Here is a 25,646-nt window from a genome sequence, read left to right as displayed (position 1 = left end):
ACGTTTTTTAATCTCATTTCGGTTAGGTTAGACCTAGGAAGCTGGTTAAGTACTCTAAATACGCGTCTCAATGAGACAAACAACTTCTCTTTTCATAGTCTGGAGCTGAGACTAATTTTAAGACACGTTTTACAAGGTAAAGCGATGAGGCCAAAAATTACGTTTCATAGGTTAAGTTAGGTTACGGTGAACCACTGGACCGATTTGGACATGACCAACGTGGTTGAATTCGTCTTGAAAAGACGAATTTTTAGAGTACTTACACGTCAATATAGCTCAAAAATTGACTGATTGACGTCAATTTTAGAAAATTTTAGGATTTTGAAGAAAAAAATTACAAGTGTCTTTTTTAGTTTTTCGAGGCTGGAGGCCGCCAGAGGCCTCTGGCGAGGTCGATTACATCGGACACTTTTGAAGAGCTCGTCGCGCTGATATCCGTAGACACTTAAAACTAACCAAAGAGGAGTCGATTTTTTATAAATTTTTTTTTACAGACTTCAAGGACATGCCCATGAAAGCTTAAGTTAGAAAAAGCTAGGATTTTTGTTGAAAAATAAGCGCGCTACAGGCCTCGCACACTTTTTTGGCTTTTGGCACAGTTTGCAAGTGTGCGGCACAGAGCTAGGTTTGAGGCCTAACCTAAGCTACTTTTAAGCTACTTTTTAGGTTAGCATTTTTTAGGGAAGCCCTTACTAGTCCCAAACTACCTATTAACAAATTTGCTAACCTAAAAATGTTAATATTTAATAGCTAGGTTTACTGCCTTAACCTAGTATTTGCACAAAAGGGTGGGCTAGCCTAACCTAACCTAACCTAACCTAACCTAACCTAACCTAACCTAACCTAACCTAACCTAACCTAACCTAACCTAACCTAACCTAACCTAACCTAACCTAACCTAACCTAACCTAACCTAACCTAACCTAACCTAACCTAACCTAACCTAACCTAACCTAACCTAACCTAACCTAACCTAACCTAACCTAACCTAACCTAACCTAACCTAACCTAACCTAACCTAACCTAACCTAACCTAACCTAACCTAACCTAACCTAACCTAACCTAACCTAACCTAACCTAACCTAACCTAACCTAACCTAACCTAACCTAACCTAACCTAACCTAACCTAACCTAACCTAACCTAACCTAACCTAACCTAACCTAACCTAACCTAACCTAACCTAACCTAACCTAACCTAACCTAACCTAACCTAACCTAACCTAACCTAACCTAACCTAACCTAACCTAACCTAACCTAACCTAACCTAACCTAACCTAACCTAACCTAACCTAACCTAACCTAACCTAACTTAGGCTAAACACAGTAAATCTTGCACAGATGCACACTTGCACACTAAGGTAGGTTTGAATAACGTGCAGCTAACTGTGCGGAATGAGGTAGGTTTGAATCTTAGTCTTTTTTTATTGGAGTATCAAGGGGGTTCAATGTTTTGTGGCATAACTTCCTTATTTATTGACCGATTTTAACCATCCAGACCTCTATGGAAACGGGGGAAGCTAACCAATACAGCCAGGGTGTTTTAAAAGGGGTGGGGGGTGGGGGGAGGGGAGAAAAAGGGAAGGAAGCTAACCAAAGTTAACTTTTTATCATATATTGTCTGTTTTTAGTGATGAAGTATCCATGGATAGGTGAACTTTGGGGGATTTTTCAAGGGCGAGGGGGGGGGGGGAGGGAGAGGGGAAGGAATCTAACCTAACCATCATAACTTCCTTATTTATTGTCCGATTTTAACCATCCAGACCTCTATGGAAATGGGGGAAGCTAACCAATACAACCAGGGCAGTGGGGGGGGGGTGACCTAACCTAACATTGTTGATTTTTCTAAAATTGTTCAGAGGAGTGGGGGGACCTAAACAAACATTTTTCAGGGGGGGGGGGAGACCTAACCTAACATTGTTGATTTTTCTAAAATTGTTCAGGGGAGTGGGGGGACTTAAACAAACATTTTTCAGGGGGGGGGGGGATGACCTAACCTAACATTGTAAATTTTTCTAAAAATGTTCAGGGGGGTAGGGGGACCTAAAGATACATTTTTTAGGGGGGGAAGATGACCTAACCTAACATTGTAAATTTTTCTAAAAATGTTCAGGGGGGTAGGGGGACCTAGAGAAACATTTTTTAGGGGGGGGGGTGACCTAACCTAACATTGAAAATTTTTTTAAAAATGTTCAGAGAGGTGGGGGGACCTAAAAAAACATTTTTCAGAGGGTGGGGTGACCTAACCTAATATTGTAAATTTTTCTAAAAATGTTCAGGGCCGTGGGGGAGTCTTGGCGGGGGGGAGAGACCCCACAACTCCCCCCCAAAAAAATTTTTTTTTTTATTTTTTATTTTTTTTGTCAGGGACATAGGAGTGACCCCCTCGAAATTTTTTTTAAAAAATTTTTTTTGTCAGGGACATAGGGGTGACCAAATCCCCCCCAAAAACCTAACTTCATTGTTTATGGACCGATTTTAAAAAATCTTTTAACATCCCTTAGGGTTGGAGGTAGGGGAGTCTCGGCGGGGGGGAGGGACCCCCCCAACCCCCCCAAACAAAAATTTTTTTTTTAAATTTTTATTTTTTATTTTTTTTGTCAGGGACATTGGGGTGACTTTCTCAAAATTTAAAAAAAAATTTTTTTTTTTCAGGGACATGGGGGTGACCACACCCCCCCAAAAACGATAACACGAAAAACAGAGTAATATTCAAAGCAGAGTCATAGGATGGTTTAGGGAATGGGTTCGATCCCCACTTGTTTTAACACAATAAACAAAGTAATATTCCATGCCAATTCATAGGATGGTTTAGGGAATGGGTTCAATCTGGGAATGGGTTCGATCCGGGAATGGGTTCGATCCCATCTTGTTTTAACACAATAATAGTTAAGGGAATGGGTTCAATCCCCACTTGTTTTAACACAACAATGGTCTAAAAATGTTCAGGGGGGAGATGTTTGGTTAGGTCAACCCCCCTTAAACATTTTTAAGAAAAATCAATGATATTTGGTTAGGTTACCCCCCACCCCCCTGAACATTTTTTTAAAAATCAAATTTTTTGAAACTTTAAACGAGTGTAGCGCGCGAACCCCTTTAGCTAGAGTCCAGCAGTTAAATTCATTCAAAAGCTCTCAAAATGTACATGCGATTTGTTGTCTTTAAAAGCCAAATCGGTCCAGGAATCGCCCTGTACGATTAAAAATCTGATTTTGCTTAAAATCGCCCTAGTCTAACCTAAAGTTTCAAATTTTGCGCTTTTTTTTACATGTGCTGATAAATATTAACTGTCCCTTGCCTATGGTGAAAACTAGAACCCTGTAGGTTGAGAGAATCACGCAACCTTTCCAAAAATAGAAAAAACCTAACCTAATTTTCAAATCGTTATTACTCGGTAACCACTGAACCGATTAGGACAAGACCAACGTGGTTAAACGCGTCTTGACAAGACAATTATTTTGAGTACTTACACGTCATTGTAGCTCAAAAATTGACTGTTTGACAGATGTATTTTTAACATTTTTTTAAAAAAATGTCAAATGATTTTTTGAAACTTTAAATGAATGTAGCGGACGAACCACTGGACCAATCGGTTTAAAATTAAAACCATTCAAAATCTCTTAAAATGTACATGCGATTTGCCGTCTTTAAAAGCCAAATTGGTCCAGGAATCACCCTGTACGATTAAAAACCTGATTTTGCTTAAAGTCGCCCTAGTCTAACCTAAATTTTCAAATTTTGCAGGTTTTTTTACATGCACTGATAGATATTAAAGGCCCCGTGCCTATGGTGAAAACTAGAACCCTCTAAGTTGAGTTAATCACGCAACCTTTCCGAAAATAGGAAAAACATAACCTAATTTTCAAATCGTTATTACTCGGTAACCACTGAACCGAATTGGACAAGACCAACGTGGTTAAACGTGTCTAGATCAGACAATTATTTTGAGTACTTACACGTTTCTGTACCTCAAATCTAACTGATTTGAGATAAAATAAACTAAAAAGACGTTTTTTGATCTCATTTCGGTTAGGTTAGACCTAGGAAGCTGGTTAAGTACTCTAAATACGCGTCTCAATAAGACAAACAACTTCTCTCTCCATAGTCTGGAGCTGAGACTAATTTTAAGACACGTTTTACAAGGTAAAGCGATGAGGCCAAAAATTACGTTTCATAGGTTAAGTTAGGTTACGGTGAACCACTGGACCGATTTGGACATGACCAACGTGGTTGAATTCGTCTTGAAAAGACGAATTTTTAGAGTACTTACACGTCAATATAGCTCAAAAATTGACTGATTGACGTCAATTTTAGAAAATTTTAGGATTTTGAAGAAAAAAATTACAAGTGTCTTTTTTAGTTTTTCGAGGCTGGAGGCCGCCAGAGGCCTCTGGCGAGGTCGATTACATCGGACACTTTTGAAGAGCTCGTCGCGCTGATATCCGTAGACACTTAAAATGTTAGATTCGGTCAACTAGAACCGAAGTTACGACTTTTCTTAATCTAGACAAAATTAAGGATTAATATGTAAGTTTCAAAATATGGTCTATTTTCTGGGGTATAGGTTAAAAATCGAACCTAACCAAAGAGGAGTCGATTTTTTATAAATTTTTTTTTACAGACTTCAAGGACATGCCCATGAAAGCTTAAGTTAGAAAAAGCTAGGATTTTTGTTGAAAAATAAGCGCGCTACAGGCCTCGCACACTTTTTTGGCTTTTGGCACAGTTTGCAAGGGCACAAAGCTAGGTTTGAGGCCTAACCTAAGCTACTTTTAAGCTACTTTTTAGGTTAGCATTTTTTAGGGAAGCCTTAGTAGGTCCCAAAGTACCTATTAACAAATTTGCTAACCTAAAAATGTTAATATTTAATAGCTAGGTTTACTGCCTTAACCTAGTTTTTGCCCAAAAGGGTTGGTTAGCCTAACCTAACCTAACCTAACCTAACCTAACCTAACCTAACCTAACCTAACCTAACCTAACCTAACCTAACCTAACCTAACCTAACCTAACCTAACCTAACCTAACCTAACCTAACCTAACCTAACCTAACCTAACCTAACCTAACCTAACCTAACCTAACCTAACCTAACCTAACCTAACCTAACCTAACCTAACCTAACCTAACCTAACCTAACCTAACCTAACCTAACCTAACCTAACCTAACCTAACCTAACCTAACCTAACCTAACCTAACCTAACCTAACCTAACCTAACCTAACCTAACCTAACTAAGTCTTACCCACCTTTTTTTGAGTTTGAACTCAGAACTCAGCTAAGGTGGGCAAAACTAATTTGAGTTTGCAAGGGTGGGCAAGGAAATAGTCTTTTTTTTAGAGATTTCCATGTTTTGGGGCATAGCTTTCTAATTTAATGTCCGATTTTAGTGATTCAAATATCTATGGTCAGATAATTGTAAGGGGAATACACCAGAAGTGTTTTCATAGGGAATGGGGGTTGGGGAAAGGGGAAAAAAGGGAAAGAAGCTAACCAAACCTTATTATCCACCATAGACTTCTTATTTGTTGTCCGATGTTGGTGATTGATGTATCTATGGTGAGGTGATCTTTAGGGGGATACATCAGAAGTGTTTTCATAGGGGAGGGGGGTTGGGGAAAGGGGAAAAAAGGGAAGGAACTTAACCTAACCTTTAATTTTTGCTATAGAAGTCTTATTTATTGACCAAATTTAGTGATTGAAATATCTATGAACAGGTAATCATAAGGGGAATACATCAGAAGTGTTTTCATAGGGAAGGGGGGTTGGGGAAAGGAGAAAAAAGGGAAGGAAGCTAACCAAACCATACTTTTCACCATATACTTATTATTTATTGTCTAATTTTGGTGATTGATTTATCTATGGTTAGGTAATCTTTAGGGGGATATATCAGAAGTGTTTTCATAGGGGTGGGGGGTTGGGGAAAGGGGAAAAAAGGGAAGGAACTTAACCTAACCTTTACTTTTTGGTATAGAAGTATTATTTATTGACCGAATTTAGTGATTGAAATATATATGAACAGGTAATAGTAAGGGGAATACATCAGAAGTGTTTTCATAGGGAAGGGGGGTTGGGGAAAGGGGAAAAAAGGGAAGGAAGCTAACCAAACCTTATTATCCACCATAGACTTCTTATTTGTTGTCCGATTTTGGTGATTGATGTATCTATGGTGAGGTGATCTTTAGGGGGATACATCAGAAGTGTTTTCATAGGGGAGGGGGGTTGGGGAAAGGGGAAAAAAGGGAAGGAACTTAACCTAATCTTTAATTTTTGGTATAGAAGTCATATTTATTGACCGAATTTAGTGATTGAAATATATATGAACAGGTAATAGTAAGGGGAATACATCAGAAGTGTTTTCATAGGGAAGGGGGGTTGGGGAGAGAGGAAAAAGGGAAGGAAGCTAACCAAACCTATACTTTTTAACATAGAATTCTCATTTATGACCAGAATTTAGTGATTGATGTATCTTTGGACAGGTAATCTTTAGGGGAATACATCAGAAGTGTTCTCATAGGGGAGGGGGGTTGGAGAAAGGTGAAAAAAGGGAAGGAACTTAACCTAACATATACTTTTCACCATAAACTTCTTGTTTATTGACTGTTTTTAGTGATTGATGTATCTATGGACAAGTTATCTTTAGGGGTACACATCAGAAGTATTTCATAGGGGAGGGGTAGAGTGAAAAGGGGGAAAAAGGGGAAGGGAGGGGAAAATTTCTTTACTTTTCACCATAGACTTAATATTTATGGCTGGAATTTAGTGATTGTTGTATCTATGGACAGGTAATCTTTAGGGGAATACATCAGAAGTGTTTTTACGGGGGAGGGGGGTTGAAGAAAGTTGAAAAAAGGGAAGGAACTGAAGGAAGGAACTTCACTTTTCACCATAAACTTCTTATTTATTGACCAAATTTGGTAATTGAAATATCTATGGACAGGTTATCTTCTGCAGACGTTATTATAATGTTTATAGATGTTTAAGATTTCTTTTTATATATATATTTATTTGCTTAAAAATGAACAAAACTTAAACTCACCTCCATGGCATAGAAGTGTTGTCCTCTACGGAAGATTTCTTTAACAGCGTTATAAAGTTTCTGACCATACATTGCCTCATCCATTATTATTTTGGTAGGAAACTTTGACATTGTTTTCTTAACTGAATTATTTAATTTTGGGAACTTTGGATTTGAAACAAAATCAAAGACAAAAAGACGTCTTTGCCCTTGTTTTGGGAAGTAGTGTTTATTGGTAAAGGCTCGTGATGACTCTGGATCAATACAGCTGATGACAGCTGCTGTAAAATTTATAGCAAACTCATCATTTCTTCTCTCTGTGAATACTGGATTGTATTTGAGTTTTGCTAATTTTTGAAGAACTTCTTCATGTTCTACAGTCTCCAAAGTGATGCCTTTGACATTTTCTCCTTGTAGTGATGAATCCAGCACTCTATACTCCTGAGGTTGTTTTAGACCAAGTTGCTCTTGCATATATTTAGAACGTTTTTCATTTCCTTCTCTTCTTTCTTGTTCTTTAGTTTCAAGGTAGTGGTTGTATGCAGTTTTTTTATGGTGCCCAAACACTCCTGGTCCAGACACTCCTGATTTCCATGCTCCAGAGACCTGAGCGTGTCTGTTGGCATTAAAGGTATTGATTTGCTGTCCATCGATGCCTCGCATTTTTCGAACACTAGTCAAAATGTTTTTAGTATCAAGATGCAAGATAACCTTCCTAGGAATCCCATTTATTCCTTGTTGTTGTCCTACTCCACTAGTCAGGACAGGGAAATAAAACCATTCTTTTGGGTGGGTATCTTTTGTTATGCCAAAGTAGGAATAATACTTTGCTCGGATGGGCAGAAATTGGTTCTTCAGGAAGTCATACATACCCTTGTCCAAACTGATAGTTGGAGTTCCTGTTTTGGTTGATAGTAATTTGTTTTGTGCCATTGTGTTGCAAGGATTATTTCCAGATATTACATGGACAGTAACCCTATCTAGATGATCACTTCCCTCATTAGCTGTACCTAAACCTTGCAAGGTGAGTAAAACATAGTTCTGCTTTCTGTTTCCATCATTTGTAGACATCAGATGGCATATTAGTTGGTTGGCTTGTTTCCATTCTGTATTGATTCTGTCTTTATCCATCTCAGATATTTCACACTTAGTTGTCAGAGCATCTGTGATCATCTTGTTGACAACTTCAAGCTTAGCTTCCATCATTGGTTTGAGAGTTTTGTTGGCATAATTCATGTTGTCAATCATTTTTTGCAAGGTATCTTCTTCTGACACTAGCACCTTGATTTCTTTTGAACTTAAAGTTTTTTTCTGTAAGTCCCTCATTCTTTGCAAAAGTTTATTCAGTTCTGCTGGCACTACATACTGACATGCATTGCGGTACCTTTCCAACATTATTGCATTATGGTATGCGCCTGCCATAAATGGCTCACTGTTGATTTTATTTAGTAGAAACAATAAGAACTTCTGCAATGCATGTATCTTTATTTTCTCACTGGCAAATTGTTTGGTATGCAAGTCAACACATTGTTTGAAGGAAGAGCCTGGCACTGTAAACTTGAATTGAAATGAATCTTCATCCAGAGGATTAATATCTTTGCCTTCGCAGGGGACCAAATCACTGATCTTGGATACACCATTTTCTTTAAGTGTGGAATACAGTGTTTTTGGTTTGTTACTGAAAATGTGAACAGCATATTCTGTCAGAGTCTTTGCACTTCCTTCATATTTGAGGAAATCACTGAGAACTTTCTTGTCTTCAGGAACCAAGTGGCTATAGTTGGATTTTTCAAAAAACCTTTCTTTGTTCATCTCTTTGTAAGACTTGGTTGCCATCATTAGACTTTGTCTGTCATATTTTTTTTGTTGTTCTGTTCTCACTGGGGCTGCTTCATGATGAATAAGACTTTCAGTTACAGCTTTCCACATATGCAACTGTTCCTTCTTGTTTGTTGGTAGGAGGCCATCAAATGGGGTAAGTTGTTTTTCTTCTTCAATGTCATCTAAGGTACAAGAAGGGAGTTGGCCATATGGAAAGCCACAGTTTCTCTCAAATTCGGTCACTGAACTCCTGGATAATGAGTTTACATTAGGTTGAACTTGATTAGCAGGAGTAGGTTGGTAATCTTTGTCCTCATAATTGTCCTTATCTTCATCTACAGATTTGTTGATGTTGATATATTTGCACTTAAGTTCCAACATGTGCCGCTTTGTGAATCTGGTTTGTTGTGTTGAAATTGAACACAGAGGACAAGTTTTCAGATCCTCAGCACTTGTATAGTAACCAAATACTTCTTTTGTAATCTCTCTCACTTTGTTGATTTTTTTATCCTTGATTTCTTGAAGAGTTTCTTCAGTAAGTGGACCACTTAGAAGTGCCAAGATCTTAGACTTCCACAAGTTTCTTCGGTCGTGGTTGTCATCTACTCTTACATGCTTTTTCCTTGGCATTGGTGACATTTTTGTTTTCTTGGGTTTCTTTGCCATAGCATAAGTAATTGGTGGGAACTCGTTTTTTAAAAAACACAAGTTTCCAAAATAGCAATTTTCCAAATACTTCATGGCGACTTGTTCAGCAACTTGTTTAGTCACATCAATGTTTGAGTTCCTAAAACAAAAAATTATCAAGCATAAATAAAAGTATTGCAGTTTTCCAATCTATTTGATAATGATGATTACATAACAAATTGAAACACAGTGTTTACTGAAATATAATAATTTGCTTAAATTTACCATTGTTCACATGGAAGATGCATACAGAAAGAAGACATAATTTCTCCACATGATACAATATCTTCTATTGGGATTGACTGCCTGTCGAATCCCCTATCTGCTAAGGTGATTCTGTAGGATAGGGGACTTTCCATTATTCTAATCAGAGATTGCCTTTTCACATCATCAAGAACAAGACAGGGATGAACATCTATGTCATTGAGTATTTCCTTCAACTTAACCAGGAACCTGTAAATAGCATATGGTTAGAAAGAAAACTTAAAGATTATATCACATATGCATTGAAACCATTGTTTAAAAATTAGCATGATAAATTACTCACTCATAGTTTTCATGATAATAATCAGCCATCTTGCTCTCGTTGTCCTTGATGCTGTTCATTGTTTCTTCAATGAAGATCCTCTTGCGATCTACATCTTCAAAACTCATCCTTAAAAAGGAAAAAGATTTGAAAGATTTATGCATTTATCTTGATATTACATTAAAAATATTAGTGATGATGAAAATGTTTGCAATAAAAAGTTACTCACCAATGCAGTAGATCTCTGAACTTGTTAAAACATTCAGGATGCTCAACCAGAAAAGATCTAAGAGAAGGCATGGTATCTGAAAAAATAGATTTTTTTATTTCTTTTATTTTATTTTTTGGTAAAAAAATAATAGTTAGGCAATTAGGTCAATAACAGGTCAACAAAGAGTTGAAGGCATTTCATGGTTATGTTGAATTATTTTGACTTTGGTCTGCCAACTGGTAGACCTTTTTCTTTCATGTTTTTAAAAGCCAACACAGCCATGTAACGCCCAGCATCAGCTTTCATGAATTTTTTACAGAGGTTGGTTTTTTTGTTGCCTTTGGTGGGCTTCCCAGTGTGGAACACATGTTTCAAGATGTTGGTGTTGGTCGTGAACATTCCATGCTTCTTCTCTTCTACATTCTTCCAATCTTCTCCATGTTCTGCAAAGTTCGGGCACACATGCATCTTTAGGTAAGCCAAGGTTGTGCGATAAACCCTATCCTCTCTTTCCGTTTCCTAAATACAAATCATTATCAGCCCTGCAATATTATGAAATTATAAATAAGAAACAAATTCCTAACCATATGATTTTTCATTTAGAAAACATACCTTAAGATCCTGTTCCATGAGTTCATCCAAGGTAGGACGGTCAACCATATCATTGGAGTTTTCATCATCAGTAGTAGAATCAGAGGATATTTCAGAATCATTCTAAACAATAATGCAAGTGTTATTATTTTAATAAGATAATTTAATAAAACTTCTTGCTTGTCTCAGCAGAACATGTATTGATCCCCTAACTACAAATCATTATTAGCCCTGCATTATAAAGAAATTATAAATAAGAAAAACATTCCTAAACATATGATTTTTCATCTAGAAAGCATACCTTAAGATCACGCTTCATGAGAATAGCCAAACGATGGCGGTCCACCATATCATCTTTTTTGATCTTGACTGAACATTTATTGATCTCCTAAATACACATCATTATTAGCCCTGCTTTATAATGAAATTATAAATAAGAAAAACATTCCTAAACATATGATTTTTTTTATAGAAAACATACCACAAGATCTTGTTCACATAAAGCAGCTGTATCTATGAACTCACTATCAGAATAATCTTGTGGTTCTGTTTTGATCTAAAAAGAACACATTGTAATTTTTGGATTCAATGCATTATTTTGATAAAAAAGGATTATTATAATATATATTAATTTATAATATAATGCAATTTATAAAACATACCTCAACATACTCTTCCATATCTTCATCCCTCTCAAACTTAATCTAAATATAATTTATGATAATTGATGGCATAAAATTATTCAATATGCATTGTCCATGAATTTATTTAGTTTATCCCTACATACCTCAATATTAGAAATATCCTTGGAGTTTTCATCATCAGTAGTAGAATCAGGGGATATTTCAGAGTCACTCTAAACATTATTACATTAATATTATTACATTATATTATTACATTAATAAGATAATTTAATAAAACTTCTTGCTTGTTCTAAAGTAGTAGAGTACTTAAAAGTTTGAAAAGTATAATTAATAAATCTTACTTCTACTGTATTGGAAGAGGATTGTTCACAAACAGTTGTGCTTCCAGTAATATCCATACTCATAGGAGTAATCTCAACACTTTCAAAATCCTATAAATAAAACATCACTATAGACAACTACCATGTATAAAAGTGTTACTGCTTTCTAAGCTAAGATAATCAAAAGTCACAGTATAATTTTTATTTTGGATAATTCACCTCTGAATTATAGTTCTCCATCTCCATATCACCCAGATCTCTGAACTTATTAAGGATATTTTCAGCCATATCAAAGTGATTGTATCTGAAAAAATATATTTTTTGAGTTTTATTGTTTTTTTTTCAAAAAAATAATGGTCAAATGGCATCATATCATATCCAATATATCCAAGAAGATGTCAAGCAATACAACTTCTCAGTTGAAAAGCCTTTTCATCAAATTGGCTTTGCCCTTATCTGAGATTGGTACAGCATTCTCGGCTTTGAGTGCTGCATAAACAAGTAGACAGTTGTATCGCTTGACATCTTCTTTCATAAATGCAATACATTTTTCAGTTCTACTATTAGATTCTGGGCCTTTAAGGTGTTTAATCAGATGAGTAGGGTTAGGTAAGGAGTAAGTTTTCCCCTTATGATGTTTTTTGTTTGGACAGTTCTTCAACATGAGATCTTGGAAGATTTCTTTATCCAATGGTATCTTCTTCACCCGGACAGAGCACTCAGAATGAGGAAGGGCAACATCCTAAATACAATTCATTACAATCATATTGAAAGTATATTAATTGTTATTTCATTTCACAAAATATGTAATATTTGACAATTACAATTTCAAATCCATTATTATTTTTACCTGGTTTTCTTTATCTGACGAAACATCATCTTGTTCATCAAAATGAGAATCATCCTAATTAAAATTCATTATAAGACCATGAACTATATGTAAATTAAAAATAATAACTTATGACTTTCAGTTAAAAGACTTACATCAAATTCAAGAATCACTTCACAGAATTTACTGAGGTCTGGTATATCCAATGGGTGGTCCTCCTCTTGTGGCTCTACCTCACCAAGATTGTCTTCATTCTAAATAAGATTCAATCTTTGACCCCACTGACATTATAATCAAAAAACAATAATGTAAATCTTTAACATGAGATCTTTAATTTAGAAAACATACCACTTCGATTTTATCTTCATCACCCATAAGTTCATTCATAAGTTCATTCTCCGTCATATCTATTTTAATCTAAAAAGATCACAATGTAATACCAATCTAAATCATTGCATGACTTTTAACATAAACATATAGGCCTGAATTGGGTCATTAGCATAAATTAATTAAATTATTATTGAAATGTTAAGAGTTAGATAAACAAACCTCTAACTCATCAAGTCTATCTTGATCAGAAACAGTTTCTTTCGCCTTCTAAAAAAAACAGAATGTCATATTTGTAATGCATATAATAATCAAAAGAAAGCATAATTTTCATGAGACTAATTATATGCATACCTCTAGAGGATTATTTTCTTCATTGTTTGTCTCAATCATTGGGGTAATCTCGACTGGAGTGAATTCCTAAAAATAACACATTAGTATTTTCTTTACTAAGTTAAGATAATTAAAAGTCACAGTATTATTATATGTTGGTTGATTTACCTCTAGGTTGGGCTCAATCTCCATCTCCTCATAAACTCCACATTGTTGAGATTCAGACATTGTTGGGCTGAAAAAATTAATTATTTTTCTTTTTTATAATGTAGAAAAAAATAATATCATAAAAAATGATGAAAAAAATTGTTTTTGTTTGGTTTTCTTTTTTTTTTGGTTAAAAAAATATAATTTACACTAAAAAATAAAATGAAATGATCACAAATAATTATTTTTTAGAGGAGAATGACTCTTTTAAGTCATTTATAATTTTCTCCTTGTTTAGATCATATACTCTTCTTTCGTAACAAGATTTCACTCTACGATCATTTGGGTTGATTGGATCCAGATGTTTCAACAAGTTTCTGCGAGTTGTGAACATCTTACCACAATGTGGAAAAATACACACTAACTCTGTTGTATGTCTTTTAGCAACCTTAAAAGTATATTAATTGTTAACTCATTTTACAAGATATGTAATATTTGACAATTATAATTTAGAATCAATTATTATTTTTTTGATTACCTGCTGTTCATCATCGGAAGATTCAATAACTGGTTGAGCACATCTGACACGTTTCCTTTTTATTGGACTTTCCTATAGAAAGATAATTTTAATGTCATGATGTCATTAAAATAAAGGTTTCTATATATTTTCTGCAATATAATGATAAAGTAAACCTGTGAAGTGTCAGATTCTGTAGATGAATTTTTTGTTAGTTTGCAGTCAGCATCATCTGTAGAGTTGTTATACTGTTCATCCTGTAGACTTTCATCCTATAGGAAGGAATGATAAACAAAAATAAATTTTATATATATTTTCTTATATTCTTTAATATCATGATAAAAAGAAATAGATTACCATACCTCTGAACTTTCAAAATCATTTGGTGAATCACTAGAACTGGTAGCAAACATGTCTACACTCTAAACAAATATGTAATTATCATTATCTTATTTAGATAATTTTAATAAAAATAGAATTATTAGCATGTAAAATACAATTAACATTTTGAAAGGATGATAGATGAATACCTGTTCTCTCAATGATTTTGAACAACAAGGAACAGCAGTATCAGGATTATTCTAAAGTAGTAAAGTTAGATTACCTTTTTTAGATATTTTTAATTAAAAATAAGTTATAAGGTGTAAAGAGATGGCTACCTGAAATGAATCTCTCCTATTTCTGCGCAGTATTTCTCCATCATGTGTGTCATCCTAAATTATGTAGAAAATGACTATAGTAAGAGAAACTATTTATGAAATAAATATTTTAAAATATGTTTTGTTTAAACTTACTTCAGACATATCTGTACTAGATGCAGATTGTTCACAAAAAGAACGTATGGAATCCTTAATAAATAATCCTTTATTATTATTGAAATAAAAGCTTTATAATTATTTAAAAGATTAAAAACATTTAAGAGAATTAATTTTATAAAAATTAGTTATCAGATGTAAATGATTATGATTATAAATATAGATATTTTGAAATGTGTTTTGTTTAAACCAAAAATTAACTATGTGAAAAAGTTTTATTTAAATTAATTTCTTACTTTAGACAAATCTAATGTGGAAGAATCTTGTTCACAATTAGTAGAACTTTCAGATGTCAGAGTATCCTAAATAAATAAAGATATCAATAATGAAATGAAAACACTTATTTAAAGTATTTACTTAAATAAAAGATATTTAGTAGAATTATAATTATAAGAAATCTTAAACATCTATATTGAAATGAAATTGCCAAAAAAAAACAACCAAATAACGGCTGATTTTTGCCAATCAAAGGCCTATTTCAGCCGATATAGGTTAGGTTAGCTTACACTAAGTTTAAAAATCTTGTCATTTCTTTATTTATTAACAAATCTACAAGTTTTAAGTATCTAATGATATCAGCGCGACGAGCCAGTCAAAAAAGCCCGATGTAAACGAGGTCGTCAGAGGCCTCTGGCGGCCTCCAGCCTCGAAAAACTAAAAAAGGTTTATTCTTTCTAAAATCTTTAGTTTTCAACGGATTTTAACGTTTTAAGCCTCTAGAAGCATCTACTCATCAAGGGAAATCCGATGGTGTTATCGGCTGACCAATTTTAGCTGATTAAAGGCCGATTTCAGCCGATTAAATGTTAGGTTAGCTGACACTTGTCATTTCTCTATTTATTAACGGATTTACACGTTTTAAGTGTCCAATGATATCAGCGGGACAAGCCCGTCAAAAGTGCCTGATGTAAACGAGGTCGTCAGAGGCCTCTGACGGCCTCCAGCCTCAAAAAACTAAAAAAGATTTATTCTTTCTAAAATTTGTCAACTTTAATCGGCCGAAATCGGCCTTTAATCGGCGAAAATCGGTCAGCCGATAACACCATCGGCTTCTCCTTGATGAGTAGATGCTTCTAGAGGCTTAAAACGTTAAAATCAGTTGAAAACTAAAGATTTTAGAAAGAATAAATTTTTTTTAGTTTTTCGAGGCTGGAGGCCGCCAGAGGCCTCTGACGACCACGTTTACATCAGGCACTTTTGACGGGCTCGTTGCGCTGATATCATTTGACACTTAAAACATGTAGATCTGTTAATAATTAGGGAAATGACAAGATTTTTAAACTTAAGTACATTTTGTCAACTAACCTAACATTTAATCGGCAAAAATCGGCCTTTAATCGGCCGAAATCGGTCAGCCGATAACACCATCGGATTCCCCTTGATGAGTAGATGCTTCTAGAGGCTTAAAACGTTAAAATCCGTTGAAAACTAAAGATTTTAGAAAGAAATCTAACCTAATACAGAAAAGTACAGCCAAATGATATTTTTTTGTAAATTTATAAAAGTTTACTTGGTGGAAAATTTAGAAAATATTAAAATATATAAAATATTGAAATTTATAATAATACACATTCTGTCTATCAAAATGTATACCCATATTTTTTTCATATGGATTTCAATGACTTTAAAAGCTCAGACAAGGAGGGCCTACCCACAGGGCATGGCAGCTACTTGGCGATTGCATCCAAGTAACCATAACTCCTACTTGCCCTATTCAGATTTTGGCCTGAATTTCCACTCTAGTGGATAAGCTACCCCTACAGCTTAGCATTAAAAGTCCCCCAAAAACCTAACCTCTAACATCTAACTACCTTGTCTATCTAAACAATATCATATGTAGCTTAATTCTTCACCTATTTAGAAACCCTCCTATAAAAAATAAAAGAGTCTCCGGGACAGCTCACCCAGTCAAGACTTAATTGATATTTAGCTAAAATAGGTGAACAATTAAGACATCTCCAGCCATATGATACTGCCACTTAAAGGGACCATCCCAAGCCTAAAGCACAGCTGCGACGACAGTAGGCACCCTGACTTCTGTCAAGGATTTCTCTGCGGGGGGGAAATGTAAAAAGAAAAAATTGGCCAAGCTCCTTTTTTTCCTAAGTTTATGGAGATGTTTCTATGTTGACATCTAAAAATTAACTAACATAGATTTACAAATTACACCCTATTTATAAACTCACATGTGTTGTTATAAGCAAAATTTGAGTACTGAATAGAGAGCATTGAGTTGAGTTGGGGGTGGGAAATTGTTTTGCAAATACCTAGCCTCGAAACCTGATACCTGCAATAAAAACAAAATAAAAAAAAACTAAATTTTTTTTATAAATCAAAAATGGTTTAACTAAGAGTTTCCTGAATTTTTTTACTGATTTTAAATCAATTTGAATTTTTAAAATCGGTTTATAAACAACCGAGATACAAAATGGTTCAATGTTTGGTTAGATTAAATGTGAAATTTGATCTCAATGAATAAAAATTTTTTAAAAAATTTTAAAGAAATAAAAAATGGTTAAACTAAAACATTCCTGAATTTTTTTACTGATTTTAAATCAATTTGAATTTTTAAAATCTGTTGGTAAACAACCGAGATACAAAATGGTTTAATGGTTTGGTTATGTCAAAAATTTATTAAATCACACATACAGCTTCATGTATCTTTTTCAAAAGGTCTTTAGGAGTAGAATTGAAATCCTTTTTTTTTTTTTGAAACCATTCATAACCAACGGTTTTAGAATATTTAGAACCAAAAATATTGGGTTAGGTTAGCTGACAAAAATGTCATAAGTTAAAAAATCTTGTCATTTCTCTATTTATTAACGGATTTACACGTTTTAAGTATCTAATGATATCAGCGGGACAAGCCCGTCAAAAGTGCCTGATGTAAACCAGGTCATCAGAGGCCTCTAGCAGCCTCCAGCCTCAAAAAACTAAAAAAGATTTATTCTTTCTAAAATTGGTCAACTTTAATCGGCCGAAATCGGCCTTTAATCGGCGAAAATTGGTCAGCCGATAACACCATCGGCTTCTCCTTGATGAGTAGATGCTTCTAGAGGCTTAAAACGTTAAAATCCGTTGAAAACTAAAGATTTTAGAAAGAATAAATCTTTTTTAGTTTTTCAAGGCTGGAGGCCGCCAGAGGCCTCTGACGACCACGTTTACATCAGGCATTTTTGACGGGCTCGTTGAGTTGATATCATTTGACACTTAAAACGTGTAGATCCGTTAATAAATAGGGAAATGACAAGATTTTTAAACTTAAGTACATTTTGTTAGCTAAACTAACTTTTTATCGGATTTTAATCGGCCGAAATCGGTCAGCCGATAACACCATCGGATTCCCCTTGATGTGTAGATGCTTCTAGAGGCTTAAAAAATTTCTAAAAATGTAAAGACCAAAATTTTGTGACACATATTACCATTTTTAGAGAAAAATAAAGAAAAATTAATTTAATAAATAGTCAAACTTTAAAAGGGTCTCAAACCTGCAACCTTTAAGATATAAACTTAATTTCTTGTACAATAATAGGAAATACAGTAGTCTATCAACAAGATTTGAAATTTTTTAAAAATCTTTAAAGGCCTTGAAGCTAGAAGGCTAGTAGGGACAAATCAACAATGTTTGGTTAGGTTAGGTTTGAGTTGACTGACATTCCAAAAATCAGTTGGAGGTGGTAGATAATTATGAGAAATGTATAAACACACAAAAAAAGATTCAATATATCAATAGACAAATAAGAATTAAGTGGTTGAAAAGTAAAAAAAATCTTAGAAACATCAAAACTTTAAAATAGCCTCAAACCTGCAAATTTTCAGATTTGCCCTTGATCTGTTGTACTATAAGAGCAAATAAACAAGTCTATCAACAAGATTTGAAATTTTTAAAAAATCTTTAAAGACCTTGGAGCTAGAAGGTTTGGTTAGGTACAACCAGGAATGTTTGGTTAGGTAGGTTAAAGTTGACCGATTTTCAAAAACTCAATTGGAGATGATAGATAATTATGAGAAATGACTGTGCACTATATATTGTTTCAATATCTTAATAGACAAAAAGGAAAATTGTGTTTAAAAGAGCTTACTGCCAAAAAAACCATAATTTTTTTTTTCAATGCTTGGTTTAGAACCTTTAACCTTCCACTAGAGCTGTGACCTGTTAGTATGTTATAACTGAAGGTCAGACATTTCTAAAAATGTAAAAGACAAAATTTTCTAACACATATTATCATTTTTATCAGGGAAAAATGGATAAGAAAATAATTTCAAAAACATCAAACTTTAGAAGGGCCTCAAACCTGCAACCTGTGAGTTATGGCATTCATTTGTTGTACAATAATAGAAAATATATATATCTATCAACAAGATTTAGAATTTTTTAAAAATCTTCAAAGGCCTTGGACCTAGAAGGCTAGAAGGGAAAAATCAACAAAGTTTGGTTAGGTTTGGTTTGAGTTGACCGATTTTCAAAAAATCACTTGGAGGTGGTACATAGGTATAAAAAATGTATATACACAATAAATGTTTTCAATAACTCAATAGATAAACAAGAATTACATTGTTGTAACATAAAAAAACAGTAAAAAACATTAAAACTTTAGAATAGCCTCAAACCTGCCATATTTGAGATATGGCATTGATATGTTGTACAATAATGGCAAATAAATAAGTCTTTTATCAAGTTTTGAAATTTTGTTAAAATCTTAAAAAACCTCGGAGCTACAATGCTATTTAGGTAAAACCAACAATGTTTGGTTAGGTTAGGTTGTGGTTGACCGATTTTCAAAAAATCAAATGGAGGTTGTTGATAATTATGAGAAATGCATATGCACAATAAATGGTTTCAATATCTCAATAGACAAACAAGAAATTAAGTTTTGTAGGATCTTATCGTCAAAATATAGCCATTTTCCACTTTCAATGCAGGGTTTCGAACCTTTAACCTTTAGCTACAGCTTTGTCCTTTTAGTATGTTATAACTGAAGGTCTGACAATTCTAAAAATATAAAAACCAAAAATTTTGGTCAATTAGGAGCTGAGCTACGATTTTTTAAACATCAAAATTTCATTTTTGATCGGTTTTTTGAGGCTGGAGGCCGCCAGAGGCCGCCAATCACTGCCTTGAGAAGGAGCAAAAATGACCAGCTCGTCGAGCTGATATCATTAGAAACTTAAAATGTCCAAATCGGTCAACCAGCGCCAAAATTATGAAAATACTTAACCTGGTAAAATTTATAGATAATATTCTATTTTCAAAATATGGTCTATTTTTTGGAGTCTAGGTTAAAAAAAACCATAAGTGGTTGAAGGAGTCAAAAAATGGTTGGCGACCATAAAATATGAAAAATTCCTTTTTTTATTTTAAGAAAATCATCTTAAGCAAAGTTCATTGTGGTGTTAATAGTTTTGGAGATATTAGCCCAACTCACTTTTTTTTTTGATACTCATTTTCTCTATTGAGTTGAGTTTCGTACTTTTGAAGCCTAATCTAAGCTAGCCTAACCAAACTTTTTAGGGATTTTTTCACTAGCAAATGCTTCTTATGCCATAAGGTATCTGCTAACAAAATGCTAAAGTTCCCAGACTGATATTTCTATGCCTAGGTTAGGTCCCCTAACCTAAAAAGGTGGGTAAGAACAACCTAACCTAACCTAACCTAACCTAACCTAACCTAACCTAACCTAACCTAACCTAACCTAACCTAACCTAACCTAACCTAACCTAACCTAACCTAACCTAACCTAACCTAACCTAACCTAACCTAACCTAACCTAACCTAACCTAACCTAACCTAACCTAACCTAACCTAACCTAACCTAACTACTACAGGAATCATCATGCAAAGTTTGAAATCGATAGGACAATTCTAACATGCCTAAATTAACAAAAAAAAGCTATCTATCTCGGACGGATGTACGGACGGACGTACGGCAGGACGTACGGACCGACCCTAATTATAGAAAAGCTTCGCTTTTAAAAACCAGACAGTGAAACTATGCTCTACGATATGAAATTTCATGAGGTGCCTCCGCTCATTGTTGTCGGGATGGTGTGAGGTTTGAATCTTGGCCCGACACCACGTCATGACTGAAGCCGTTAAGAATAGTTCCTAATGATGATATGTGCAACATACATAGTTAGAGTAGGGAGAATGCCTTGGCCCAAATTAGGCATAACTCATTAAAATTCACAGTTAAGACTTCTAGACAAAGTTCTTGCATTCAAAGAGTTGGTGGTCTAATGGGTGTTACCTTACTTAATTCCCTGTGTGATTAAGCGTGTTATATTGCAATTCAATTGCAGAGTATGTTCAAGGTGGCGTGGAGAGGATTTGTACCAGAAGCGTCAAAGGAGTTAATCCAGGCGGTATGAAAGTTTATGTGTAATCAGAACCTCTGACTTTTATTCAAAGCGGCAATCGAGCACTGAAACCAATGCTCATGGAGACATGAGATTTACTCAGTTGCTAAAAGGGTGAAGGAAGCGAAAATTGACTTTGACTTACTTAAGGTCGGAAATTCATTATCTAACAGGGGACTTGTACAAAAAATTTTGCTCTAATAGGAACTGATATAATAAGGAGGGGGGGCGTTGAGAATAAATGACCCACCCTGTAGCGAGGGGCGGTGGTAGGAAGCCCTTTAATGGAGTAAATCTTTGTTTGTGCAGGAATATAATGGTATATAAGTTGCATATTTTGTTTTTTTTTATAGATTTAAGTCTTTTGGGTTTAAGCTGTTTCACTCCCCTTAATGTTGATTGCACGACCTTTGTCAGAGAAGGCCTAAATGTGCATAAGCCCACAAAAAAATGCACCCTGCAACTTGCAGTTAATCTATAGAAAATCATTTATAAAACAAGCAGTGCTATTAAATCTACACACAGACAGACAGACAGACAGACATCTGAAGTAATTTACACTAGTTTTTTGCAGGGATCTATAGGGATATGACAATGGACATAATACATGACCAATTATACTGCAGATAAAATCAGTGGTTGAAAAGTTAATACAACCCAATCAAGATCATATAAAAAGTTCCTAAAGTTTATAGGACAACAAATAAGAAAAATTTGGGACTATTATAATTTTTCAGTCCAATGTCCCCTCCCTCCCCGTTCTATTTAAAGTTTAAAACTTGCGGCTACACACCTTCAAACCTCTAGGGGTACTTAAGGTGGGGGGTGAGAGAAGGGAGTCGAACCCCCATCATTTTCAATTTTAGTTTTAATAAAGAATTAATTTCTCTAGCGATTTCTCTTTAGATTCATAAGTAATAAGGCAATTGATGATAAATTAATGGAAGTACCCAAAGTTCCCTTTCTATTCTGTAGAGTAAAATGGGTTGAAAAGTTTGGACACTACTAGTTTGTAATCAATCAATCAATCTCAATTATTGAGTCATCGGATGAGATAAGGTGGTTATAAAACTTTGGGTACCAGTGCATTTTCAGTCCAATATCCCTAGTTGTTATAGCTGCACTACTTATGGATATAAATTGTCCTCGATTTAAAAACAACATGTGGTTAGAAAAAAGAGTGTTTTACTAATAGATTTATTATTACTTGGATGTTGCACCAGATTTTCAAGAACCTTGTAGCGGGCTAAATAAATATATCCCTCACCCCCCCCCCTACCCTTCTACTGGATCAAATAATTGACCAATAAATGGCAGGGGATATTGCAACCTAAATGATTTATTTTTTTTCCTGTCATAATATCCACTCATATTCTACATTATATTTGTAAAATATTGTTTACTAATACACTGTGTTCTTTCCATTGCAAAACCACTGAGTTTGGCACTGCAAAACGTTTGAGAAATTTGTAGGGAGAGGATAAAAAGCGCATAAAGTGATAAAATTTTAGTTTATGAACTCAAATGTTATAAAATAATTTTCATCAAGATTTGTCTATTAACCCTTACAGATCGGGCCCCATTTCCCACCTTATCAGATTGGGGGAGAGGGGGCTCTTTGAGGCCCCCCCCCCCCTCTATCTCGGCTCCTGTTACATATAAGGACGTAAAAGTTTTTCTGGTGGTTCATGTGTATTTTTAGAGAAAATTACTTTTTCTAGTCATAGCGGTCAGGCCGCTCCTTAGCCACTCTTTAGCATCAAGCGGCTAAATTTTAAAACAGCTGTAGAGCGGCCAATTTTGCAGCTAGGTTAACCAAATTTTAGGACGAACTTTTATTTTTCATAACAAAAAAAATTACATTTTTGGCGGTTACGGTGGTAAAACGGCGGTTGGCGGCGCCAAGTAATATTTTTATCTGTTTATTGTTGCTCAAGGTGTAATAGAAGCCATGATATTCATGATATATGTCTATAGTAAAAGCCGGAAAAAAAATCGGCCATAAAGTCGGTCAGGGAGCGGTCAAATGGTCAAAACACAACTTTTCTCAGAAGGTCATTGATATCTAAGTATTCACACAAAAAATTTTAGGTTTCTATCTTATACACAAAAGTCATAATGTATATATTAAGATTTATTTAGAATTTCTTCTAATTTTGGTGCTACCCAACCGACTTTGACCGGACACTACCACCGACACAGACCAGATATCCTAATAAAATCAACTCTTGCTGACGTATAATTACTAAACTTTAAAAGTCATGAAGTCACAGCTCTCCATCTTACCTACAAAAAAAATGAGATTAAGAGCCCCCCCCCCCCCCGATCTGTAAGGGTTAATTGAGGTGCTAGATTGATCCTTAGATTCTTACGTTTTTATAATTTTCTTTTCCTTTTCAAGACAGAGAGCTTAAAATTTTCAAAGATTAAATAAGTTCATCTTCCATCAGACATAGTACCTTGGGCTGTCTAAATTCGAAATTATCCAATATCTCAAAAATGAATATTACATATATGATTATCCTATATGATTTTGTTTATTTATTTTTATTTTCAAAAAAAATAATCAACTATGTAATAATAGGAATATGACAAACCTTATTAATTGTTATATTTTCTGTATTTTTACGAAAAGATAATTAAGTGTGTAATATTGGGTAAGAAAAGATAATTAGTGATGTAATATTCGTCAATATAGCATCCTTAATGATGTTAGGTAAAAGGGGTTTATTTTCTAATTTTTCAAAAAGGGGTACTTGTAAATTTTTTCCGAAAAAAATCACTCAACCTTGCATGACTTTTGAAACTATTAGTACTTGAAGTTTTTAACAAATAATTATATTTGGCTTGTCATTATTGGGTTTATAACAATTTATCTACTTTGGGTCCAATCCCTTAACCCTTAACGGTTGGGGGGGGGGGCGTTGAACGCCCCCCCTTCCGGTTTTTTCTATCTCATTTTCTGTGTGTGAAAGATAAAGAGCCCAAACTGCTTGACTTTTTAAGTATGGGTATAACACATAACTGAGAGTTGGAATTTTTTGAATATCTCCATCCTGGCGGGCACAGGATGCCAGCAAACCTGGCAGGGTGATCCAAAATTTTTTAGCCCTCTAGCTCTAATAGTAACTGAGATAATGAGGGGGGGGGGCGTTCAACGCCCCCCCCCCCCGACCGATTAAGCGATTAAGGTGCGGCAAGGGGCCCGACCGTAAAGGGTTAAGATCCCTGTTAATAGTAGACAGTCAACCTGCTAACAAAAGTCGTAAAAAATTCTTTTTAAAAAGTCTTATCCACTAAAATCCATTATTTTCTAGGCCTCAGTTTCACTTCGCTTCTCTTTTAAAAACACCTCTTTATCCCTAGATAAATAAGTTTGGTCAAATCAAGATTTTTTACAGATTTTTTTCCCTAAAGAGTAGAATCCAATCAGTTCAGTGGTTACCAAGATCTTAAGGGACAGACAGACAGACAGACATCAAGCTACTTTGTATTAGAGAATAGAGTTATACACATTTTTAATAGCAAAGCTTTTCTATAATTAGAGTCGGTCCGTCCGTCCGAGATAGATAGCTTTTATTCATTAATTTAGGCATGTTAGAATTGTCCTTTTGATTTCAAACTTTTCATGGTGATTCCTGTAGTAGTTAGGTACGATTTAGAAAGCGTATCAAATCTCTAATCATTACCAGAATGTCCGTACTTCCAATTGTAAACAAGTTGTTTTTTCTACTTTTTTAACAACACATTTTTAAAAGCGAAGCTTTTCTATAATTAGGGTCGGTCCGTCCGTCCGTCCAAGATAGATAGCTTTTATTCGTTAATTTAGGCATTTTAGAATTGTCCTATCGATTTCAAACTTTGCATGATGATTCCTGTAGTAGTTAGGTACTATTTGGAAAGCGTAGCAACTCTATAATCATTGTCAGAATGTCCATACGTCCATTTTAAACATGTTAATTTTTCGTCCGAGATAGATAGCTTTTATTTGTTAATTTATGCATGTTAGAATTGTCCTATCGATTTCAAAAATAGCATGATGATTCCTCTAGTAGTTAGGTACGATTCAAAAAGCGAAGCAAATCTATAATCATTACCAGAATGTCCGTACGTCCATTTTAAACATGTTGATTTTTCTACTTTTTTAACAACAAAATTTTATGTGATCTAATTATCCGTTTGATCTGGTTTTTGGTATATTGATTCCTGGGACAACAAAGAACAATATTATTAGCAAAGCAACTCTATAATCAACTCATAAAATGTAAGTATGTCCAAAAACATTATCCTGTATCAAGCAGTTTTTCAACAAATTTACTTACAATTTTGCTTCGACTCTTATACTTTATATTCTGATTATTCAGTTCAGACACTATACAAGTGTTAATGTCCGTTTGTCCTAACGTTTCAGTGCTTCGCTTTTATGGATGTTGTCATCCTTGTTATGTGATCTAATTATCCGTTTGATCTGATTTTTGGTATATTGAATATTAATCAACTCTATAAT

At 34.5% G+C, this 25,646-nt stretch overlaps 3 protein-coding genes across 3 annotated transcripts; all 3 read right to left on the bottom strand.

Moving 5' to 3' along the window:
- Positions 1 to 10,352: 10,352 nt before the first annotated feature.
- LOC145320394 (uncharacterized) lies at positions 10,353 to 12,114 on the bottom strand. The gene is made up of 8 exons (XM_080162800.1): positions 12,034 to 12,114; positions 11,836 to 11,925; positions 11,638 to 11,706; positions 11,513 to 11,554; positions 11,332 to 11,406; positions 11,152 to 11,238; positions 10,872 to 10,973; positions 10,353 to 10,778 (listed from the first exon to the last, which is right to left on the bottom strand). The coding sequence occupies exons 1-8, from the start codon at positions 12,100 to 12,102 to the stop codon at positions 10,473 to 10,475; spliced, it is 840 nt and encodes a 279-aa protein (XP_080018926.1). The 5' UTR covers positions 12,103 to 12,114; the 3' UTR covers positions 10,353 to 10,472.
- Positions 12,115 to 12,118: 4 nt separating this feature from the next.
- LOC145320395 (uncharacterized) lies at positions 12,119 to 13,534 on the bottom strand. Its single transcript, XM_080162801.1, has 7 exons — positions 13,472 to 13,534; positions 13,325 to 13,390; positions 13,193 to 13,240; positions 12,992 to 13,060; positions 12,799 to 12,897; positions 12,665 to 12,718; positions 12,119 to 12,556 (listed from the first exon to the last, which is right to left on the bottom strand). Exons 1-7 carry the CDS (start codon positions 13,529 to 13,531, stop codon positions 12,230 to 12,232), a joined length of 723 nt encoding a protein of 240 aa, XP_080018927.1. The 5' UTR covers positions 13,532 to 13,534; the 3' UTR covers positions 12,119 to 12,229.
- A 5-nt stretch (positions 13,535 to 13,539) lies between these two features.
- On the bottom strand, positions 13,540 to 15,132 carry LOC145320396 (uncharacterized). Its single transcript, XM_080162803.1, has 8 exons — positions 15,019 to 15,132; positions 14,762 to 14,815; positions 14,627 to 14,680; positions 14,498 to 14,548; positions 14,330 to 14,389; positions 14,144 to 14,239; positions 13,989 to 14,060; positions 13,540 to 13,898 (listed from the first exon to the last, which is right to left on the bottom strand). Exons 2-8 carry the CDS (start codon positions 14,768 to 14,770, stop codon positions 13,692 to 13,694), a joined length of 549 nt encoding a protein of 182 aa, XP_080018929.1. The 5' UTR covers positions 14,771 to 14,815; positions 15,019 to 15,132; the 3' UTR covers positions 13,540 to 13,691.
- Positions 15,133 to 25,646: the final 10,514 nt, after the last annotated feature.

The sequence above is a fragment of the Acartia tonsa genome, chromosome 5 (genome assembly GCF_053477335.1).
Source record: "Acartia tonsa isolate MP-2025a chromosome 5, ASM5347733v1, whole genome shotgun sequence".
In the NCBI taxonomy this organism is placed as follows: Eukaryota; Metazoa; Arthropoda; class Copepoda; order Calanoida; family Acartiidae; genus Acartia; species Acartia tonsa.
Note: the sequence above shows the minus strand (reverse complement) of the source record. Positions and strands in the feature narration are given on the sequence as shown.

Excerpts from the sequence above, each read along its gene's own strand:
- LOC145320395 (XM_080162801.1), bottom strand. The coding sequence starts at position 13,531 with ATGTCTGAATCTCAACAATGTGGAGTTTATGAGGAGATGGAGATTGAG. Across the intron at positions 13,391-13,471 it reads AGATTGAGCCCAACCTAGAG|GAATTCACTCCAGTCGAGAT; the intron begins GTAAATCAACCA and ends TGTTATTTTTAG. Across the intron at positions 12,557-12,664 it reads CGTCAGATAAAGAAAACCAG|GATGTTGCCCTTCCTCATTC; the intron begins GTAAAAATAATA and ends AATTGTATTTAG.
- LOC145320396 (XM_080162803.1), bottom strand. Across the intron at positions 14,390-14,497 it reads CAAAATCATTGAGAGAACAG|AGTGTAGACATGTTTGCTAC; the intron begins GTATTCATCTAT and ends ATATTTGTTTAG. Across the intron at positions 14,240-14,329 it reads ATGATTTTGAAAGTTCAGAG|GATGAAAGTCTACAGGATGA; the intron begins GTATGGTAATCT and ends TCCTTCCTATAG.
- LOC145320394 (XM_080162800.1), bottom strand. The coding sequence starts at position 12,102 with ATGGCTGAAAATATCCTTAATAAGTTCAGAGATCTGGGTGATATGGAG. Across the intron at positions 11,926-12,033 it reads TGGAGAACTATAATTCAGAG|GATTTTGAAAGTGTTGAGAT; the intron begins GTGAATTATCCA and ends TTTTATTTATAG. Across the intron at positions 10,779-10,871 it reads TCATGGAACAGGATCTTAAG|GAAACGGAAAGAGAGGATAG; the intron begins GTATGTTTTCTA and ends ATTTGTATTTAG.